General features: G+C 57.1%; 1 protein-coding gene across 1 annotated transcript; it reads left to right on the forward strand.

Moving 5' to 3' along the window:
• The first annotated feature begins 3,126 nt into the window (after window positions 1–3,126).
• LOC123041547 (putative multidrug resistance protein) lies at window positions 3,127–7,627 on the forward strand. The gene is made up of 6 exons (XM_044464145.1): window positions 3,127–3,417; window positions 3,543–3,597; window positions 3,685–3,872; window positions 3,954–4,411; window positions 4,507–5,047; window positions 5,142–7,627. The coding sequence occupies exons 1-6, from the start codon at window positions 3,196–3,198 to the stop codon at window positions 7,473–7,475; spliced, it is 3,798 nt and encodes a 1,265-aa protein (XP_044320080.1). The 5' UTR covers window positions 3,127–3,195; the 3' UTR covers window positions 7,476–7,627.
• The last annotated feature ends 395 nt before the right edge of the window (window positions 7,628–8,022 follow it).

Consider the following 8,022-nt stretch of genomic DNA (forward strand, 5'->3'; position numbering starts at 1 on the left):
ACTTAACACGCTTAACGAGATCTTGGTATTTGATCTGAGTCTGGCTACTGGCCTATACGCACTAACCATCTACGCGGGAGTAGTTATGGGTATCCCGGCGTCGTGGTATCAGCCGAAGCACTTCAGACGTCAGCGACGGAGTGGCGCGCGCCGGATTGGAACGTAAGCCTGCTCTTGTATTAAGGGGGCTAGTTCTGCTTCCGGCCGCCCACGCAACGTGCGGGTGTGCTATGGGTGATGGGCCCAGACCCCTGTGCGCTTAGGTTTAGACCGGCGTGCTGGCCTCTCTGTTTTGCCTAGGTGGGGCTGCGACGTGTTGATCTTCCGCGGCCGGGCATGACCCAGGAAAGTGTGTCCGGCCAAATGGGATTAAGCGTGTTGGGTTATGTGGTGCACCCCTGCAGGGAAGTTAATCTATTCGAATAGCCGTGATCTTCGGTAACAGGACGACTTGGAGTTGTACCTTGACCTTATGACAACTAGAACCGGATACTTAATAAAACACACCCTTCCAAGTGCCAGATACAACCGGTGGTCGCTCTACCTCAGGGATATGAGGAGGGGATCGCCGGGTAGGATTATGCTATGTGATGCTATTTGGAGATGCTACTTGGAGATGCTACTTGGAGGACTTCAATCTACTCTCTTCTACTTGATGCAAGACGGTGGCTGCGAGAAGCGTAGTCTTCGACAGGACTAGTTATCCCCCCTCTTATTCTGGCATTCTGCAGTTCAGTCCACTGATATGGCCTCCTTACACATATACACATGCATATATAGTGTAGTTCCTTGCTTGCGAGTACTTTGGATGAGTACTCACGGTTGCTTTCTCCCCCCTTTTTTCCCCTTTCCTTTCTTTCTGGTTGTCGCAACCAGATGCTGGAGTCCAGGAGCCAGACGCCACCGTCGACGACGACCCCTACTACACTGGAGGTGCCTACTACTACGTGCTGCCCGCTGATGACGACCTGGAGTAGTTTAGGAGGATCCCAGGCAGGAGGCCTGCGCCTCTTTCGATCTGTATCCCAGTTTGTGCTAGCCTTCTTAAGGCAAACTTGTTTAACTTATGTCTGTACTCAGATATTGTTGCTTCCGCTGCTCGTCTATGATCGAGCACTTGTATTCGAGCCCTCGAGGCCCCTGGCTTGTATTATGATGCTTGTATGACTTATTTATGTTTTAAAGTTGTGTTGTGATATCTTCCCGTGAGTCCCTGATCTTGATCGTACACGTTTGCGTGCATGATTAGTGTACGATTGAATCGGGGGCGTCACATCAACTCATTTGGTGGCGAATCCATCCAGACACTAGGAGTAGAGTACTTAACTAATTTAGCTAGTTCATGAGCAGCCTGATTACAATCTCTATTACAATGCTCAAACAAGACATGGTTAAAATCTAACTTCATAAAGAAACAGTCATCGATAATGACACTTGCTACTGAATTCGAGCCATCTTCATTAAGATCATTGACAACCCCTTCATTATCTGAGACCATTTCAATCTTGCTGCAACCTACCATATGTGCCAAGTTCAGCCAAAATTTAATTGTTGCTTCAGCTGTGAAAGCATCATAACAAGAACTCAATATTTCGTTTGCAGCGACAATAAACTGTCCAGAGTGATCACGGATAATTGCACCAACCGACCCATTTAAGTTGTCTTGATCAAATCCAGCGTCCACGCTCAGTTTCTATATCCTGAGCATGGTTTCATCCAAGTCGTTGAACGCTTCTTCGCCTTCCGACTACATACGATAACATAGTTCGCTCTGAGGCTTTTCATTGCGAAAAGAGTTTGGGTTGCCGTTTGTGTTTGCACATAATTAGTGAGTTGTGTCCGTTCAAACGTTTAGTACCAGCCAGTGGTTGCTATAGTTTCTCGCAGATTTGGCAAATCCAAAACATTAACATTCGAGTCGTGGTTATGCGTGGAAATTTTGGTGGCCTTTCGGACAGATTGCGAACTGTCTGTTTTGTAAAATTTAGTAGGGGGGCATGTGTCTCTGTCCATGTGCTACGGACACGGCAAAAGGACGAACAAGGCCGGCGGTGTACATGACAGATACGCGTACTAAATATTTTTAGACATAAATTAACGGCTTTGCTAAAAATCAGTCGACTGAGACTTCGCGAAGTCTCAGTCGATACTACAATCCGTTGATCTTGCATTGAGATTTGTGCAAACAATTTTTTTTCAGTTTTTTTTTCTTGCATACTACATTGCTTGACTGAGACTTCGCGAAGTCTCAGTCGACTGAGACCTAGACAAACCCATTAATTAATTAATGTACTTAATAACTCAATCATGCAAACGCTGTCTTTCTCTGAGCTGACCTTCACTTGACAAGTTAAACACCAAACAGAAGATAAGCGGAACCAATCACTTGTGCCCAAAGGCCTCCGGACAGAAAATGGCGAGATCTTTCGATATCCCAAGTCCGTAATCAAAGATAGCGTCACGGAATATGATAACGGCGATCCACAATCCGGTTCAAATTGTGTGCGTGTATTGACATCGATGATGCAATTCACTGTTTTCCTGTTCCACGGGATCGTTGGTAGGGACATGCGGGACACAAAGAAAGAGACAAGCAAAGGCCGGCAGAGTACACGTACATGATAGACCTGACGAGAGTACATGCATGTATCCTACGTTCATTTTGGACGGAAATACGTGTACCGACTCAATCATGCAAAGGCTGTCTTTCTCTAAGCTGACATCCACTTGAGAAGTACAGTAACCACAAACAGAAGATCAGCAGACTCAACCACCTGTACTCAAATTCACAGACATCTCCGAGTAAACAAGGCACGTTCTCTCGATTGAACAAGTAACGCACTCGTCAGCGCTTCCGTGAACCCGATTTGGCCGCATCGATCTCTCTCGACTGAACAAGTACGAAAGTCGGAAGCACCACCAAATGTCCAACTCCGATCGACCACCGGTCAGCATATTCCTCGTTCAGAAAACCTCCATCCGGCGCTCGGCTACGTGACGAGAACCACGGCCCAGCTGTGCCATCTGATTGGAGGACAGCAACCACTGACTACGATTTACCGATAAGTAGCTGCATCCCGCCCCATGATCGGACGACAGAACACAGAAGTCTGAGTAAAACGACTATCGATCTAGCTGGTTAAGCTCCCTCTTCCCCAGCGAAAACTTGAGGAATCGATCGATCAAGATCAGCCGATGGGGGACGCGGCGGCAGGGAAGGCGTCGTTCCTGGAGATGGTCCGGTACGCGGACGCGCACGACCTGAGCCTCATGATGCTGGGCGTGCTGGGGAGCTTCGGCGACGGCATGATGCAGCCGCTCCTCATGCTCGTGCTCGGCGACATCATCAACAGCTACGGCGCCGCCGGGAGCGCCGGCAGCACCGGCAGCGCCTTCAGCTCCAGCGCCGTCGACAAGGTTGGCGCTAAAAACATACTTCTGCTCCACTTGCTACCAGCTACAGTAGTATATACGTAGTTCTGTCAGTCTGTCTCCTGTCGCAGTGTGTCGAGCTTATTCTTGTTTGTTTGTTGTGGTCTCAGTTCGCGCTCCGGTTGCTGTATCTCGCGGTTGCAGTGGGCGCATGCTCTTTCCTAGGTAAGCACAACAGTACGTAGTAAATACGGTCAAACTGATTTTGTTACTCGGACTGAATGGTTCTCCTGACCCATGTCGGCTGAGCAGAGGGGGTGTGCTGGACCAGAACGGCGGAGCGACAGGCGTCCAGGATGCGGAGGCTGTACCTGGAGGCCGTGCTGCGGCAGGAGGTGCACTTCTTCGACGCCGCGCCCTCCTCGCAGTCCACCACCTTCGGGATCATCACCACCATCTCCGACGACGCCGACACCATCCAGGACTTCCTCAGCGAGAAGGTCTGGCCACCAATCCCCACTCCCTTGACACAGCCGCACGCCTCCGCGCAGGCACGCTCTCTTGACATGTTTCCCTTTCAGCTTCCCATGGTGCTGGCCAACGTGACGCTCTTCTTCGGCGCCATGTCCGTGTGCTTCGTCTTCGCGTGGCGCCTCGCGCTGGCGGGCCTCCCCTTGACCTTCCTCTTCTTCGTGCCAAGCGTGGTCCTCGGCAAGCGCATGGTCGCCGCGGCCGGGGAGTCGCGCGCGGCCTACGAAGCCGCGGGCGGCATCGCCGACCAGGCCGTCTCCTCCATCCGGACGGTGGCGTCCTACAACGGGGAGCGCCACACGCTGGAGCGGTTCAGGATCGCGCTGGCGCGGAGCACGGCGCTGGGCATCAAGCAGGGGCTCATCAAGGGCGCCGTGATCGGGAGCATGGGCGCCATCTACGCCGTCTGGTCCTTCATGTCCTGGCTCGCCAGCGTCCTCGTCATCCACCAGCACGCCCAGGGCGGCCACGTCTTCGTCGCCGCCATCTGCATCGTCTTGGCGGGAATGTAAGCACGCAAATACAGTACAATCCAACCCCTTCCTTTCGACCTTGGACCAACAGCTCGATCGATCATGTCATTGTGCATTTCTGCCTTTTCAGCTCCATCATGGCGGCGCTCCCGAACCTACGCTACTTCGTGGACGCCTCGGCCGCGGCGGCCCGGATGCGCGGGATGATCGAGAAGCTCCCGCCTCTCAAGGAGGCCGGCAAGAAGGGCGCCACCAAGGACGTCGTGAGGGGCCAGATCGTGTTCAAGGACGTGCACTTCACGTACCCGTCGAGGCCGGACACGCGGGTGCTCAACGGCGTCAACTTGACCATGTCCGAGGGCGCGACCATCGGGCTCGTCGGCGGCAGCGGGTCCGGGAAGTCCACCGTCATCGCCTTGCTGCAGAGGTTCTACCGCCCAGACAGCGGGGAGATACTGCTCGACGGCGACGACATTGGCTCGCTCAACGCGGAGTGGCTCCGGAGCAAGATCGGCCTGGTGAGCCAAGAGCCCGTGCTGTTCGCCACGTCCATCAGGGAGAATATACTGTTCGGCAACGAGACGGCTTCGCCGGAGCAGATCATCGACGCGGCCAAGATGGCTAATGCCCACGAGTTCATCACCAAATTGCCCAATGGATACAACACGCATGTATGCCACCGTAACAATTTTGCTAGCTATAGTTCATTGCTAAGATTTTGTTCATTGCTTCAGTATACTGATGACTGAACTGAAAATGGCGCAGGTGGGGCAGTTCGGGACGCAGATGTCGGGAGGCCAGAAGCAGCGGATCGCCATTGCCCGCGCGCTCATCCGGGACCCCAAGATCCTGCTCCTGGACGAGGCGACGAGCGCGCTGGATTCCGAGTCGGAGCGGACGGTGCAGGACGCGCTGGACCGGGCGTCCGTGGGCCGGACCACCGTCATCGTGGCGCACCGCCTCTCCACGCTCCGCAAGGCCGACACGATTGCCGTGCTCGACGAGGGCCGCGTGGTGGAGTTCGGCACGCACGACGAGCTCGTCGCCATGGACGGAGGCGAAGGCGGCGTGTACGCCAAGATGGTGCACCTGCAGAGCTCGTCCGCGGCGCAGGCGGACGGGCCCCGCGTGGTAGAGGAGGAGGAGAAGTTCCATAGCGTGGAGATCGCGTCGCCGGCCGGCGAGCTCCGACCTAGCCCGGTGCGGTCGTTCCGGTCTGTCGAGCCCACCGTGGAAATCAGCCAGCTCGCGGTCCCCGTCGCGCACGCAGCGCAGCCCCAGAAGTCGTTGCATCTTCGTCTGCTCAAGATGAACCGCCCGGAGTGGAAGCAGGCTCTGCTCGGGTGCGCTGGCGCGATCATATTCGGCGCGGTGCTGCCGCTCTACTCGTACAGCATGGGCTCGCTGCCGGCGGTGTACTTCCTCACCGACCACGACCTCATCCGTGCAAAGACCAGGGCCTACTCTCTCATCTTCCTCGCGATCGCCATAGTCTGCATCGCCGCCAACATCGTGGAGCACTATAACTTCGCCGTCATGGGCGAGCGCCTGACGGAGCGCGTCCGGGACCAGATGCTGGCCAAGATCCTCTCCTTCGAGGTCGGGTGGTTCGACGAGGACGAGAACTCGAGCGCGGCCGTGTGCGCGCGGCTGGCGACGCAGGCGACCAAGGTCCGGTCCCTCGTCGGGGACCGGATGTGCCTGCTGGTGCAGGCGGGCGCCACGGCGTCCCTGGGATTCGCGCTGGCGCTCTACGTGTCGTTGCGCCTCGCGGCGGTGATGATGGCCCTGCAGCCGCTGGTGATCGCCAGCTTCTACTTCAAGAAGGTGCTCATGACGGCCGGCTCCAGGAAGGCCAAGAAGGCGCAGGTGCAGGGCAGCCAGCTCGCCAGCGAGGCCGTGGTGAACCACCGGACGATCACCGCCTTCTCGTCGCAGCGGCGGATGCTCCAGCTGTACGAGGCCGCGCAGGTGGGCCCGAGGAAGGACACCATCACGCAGTCCTGGTTCTCGGGCTTCTGCCTGTGCCTGTGCCAGTTCAACGCCACGGCGAGCACGGCGCTCGCTCTGTGGTACGGAGGCAAGCTCATGGCCAGCCGGCAGATCAACACCACGCAGCTGTTCCAGGTGTTTTTCATCCTCATGAGCATGGGGAGGGTCATCGCCGACGCCGGGAGCTTGACGTCGGACCTGGCGCAAGGCGGCGACGCGGTGCAGTCCATCCTCGACACGCTGGACCGTGAACCGGCGATCAAATCCGGCACCAGCGACAGTGCCAGCGAGTCCGACGACGACAAGGAGAAGATGCAGAAGGGGATCAAGGGAGCCATCGAGTTCAGGGACGTGCACTTCAGCTACCCGACGCGGCCGGAGGTGACGGTGCTCGCCGGGCTGAGCCTCGAGATCGGCGCGGGCAAGACGGTGGCGCTGGTGGGGCCGAGCGGGTCGGGCAAGTCCACGGTGATCGGGCTGATCGAGCGGTTCTACGACGTGCGGAGCGGCTCCATCCTGATCGACGGCAAGGACATCCGGGGGTACGGCCTGACGCACCTCCGGTCGCACGTGGCGCTGGTGAGCCAGGAGCCGACGCTCTTCTCCGGCACGATCCGCGACAACATCATGTACGGCGACGAGCACGCGACGGAGGAGGAGGTGAGGAGCGCGGCGGCGCTGGCCAACGCCCACGAGTTCATCAGCGGGATGGAGAGCGGGTACGACACGCAGATCGGGGAGCGCGGGGCGCAGCTGTCGGGCGGGCAGAGGCAGCGGATCGCGCTGGCGAGGGCGGTGCTGAAGAACGCGAGGATCCTCTTGCTGGACGAGGCGACGAGCGCGCTGGACACGGTGTCGGAGCGGCTGGTGCAGGACGCCGTGGACCGGATGCTGCAGGGGACCAGGACGTGCGTGGTGGTGGCGCACAGGCTCTCCACGGTGCAGAACTCGGACATGATCGCCGTGGTCAAGGACGGGAGGGTGGCGGAGAGAGGGACGCACCGCGACCTCGTCGCCCTCGGCCGCGCGGGGATGTACTACAACCTCATCAAGCTGCAGCACGGCACGTCGCCCTGCCATAGCCCGATGCGTGCGGTAAGCAACTGATACAATGCAGGTCATCTCGCTTGTGTGTAATGTAATCTCAGAGAGCATTGCATACAGTTTTTTTTTTCTTCACAATCATTCATTTGTCACAATGGTTATATTTATATTGATAAAAAAAGGAATTAAAGCCTCTGGGATAGGCTCTAGCATCATCTAATCAAGCACTCCTACTAGGGATAGGCTTTGGCTAAGAGCATCTCCAACAGCCGTGCTATATAAGCGCCGCGCTGAAAAATTAGTACTTTTTGCGCGCGCTACCGCTCTGGCCGCTCCAGCGGAGGCGCAAAAACCGCACGCGCGACATATCTAGTTCAGCACACAGGCCGAAACGCCATCGCGTGCCGCTTATTTGCTGCGTCCGCTCCCACGCGCTGGACTCTCGAGCGCTCGACCCACCTACCCCATCCAGCCGCCGGTGCCGCCACCGCCCGCACCACGCCATTTCTTCCGGCGACCGTTCTGGCGCTCCCCCGGCCTATCCCCGCACCGTCGCGGCTTTCTCCATCTCCTTCTAGTCACCGCTACCCGTCGCGCGCGGCAGTCCTCC

This window comes from Triticum aestivum, chromosome 2B (assembly GCF_018294505.1).
Source record: "Triticum aestivum cultivar Chinese Spring chromosome 2B, IWGSC CS RefSeq v2.1, whole genome shotgun sequence".
Lineage (NCBI taxonomy): Eukaryota > Viridiplantae > Streptophyta > Magnoliopsida > Poales > Poaceae > Triticum > Triticum aestivum.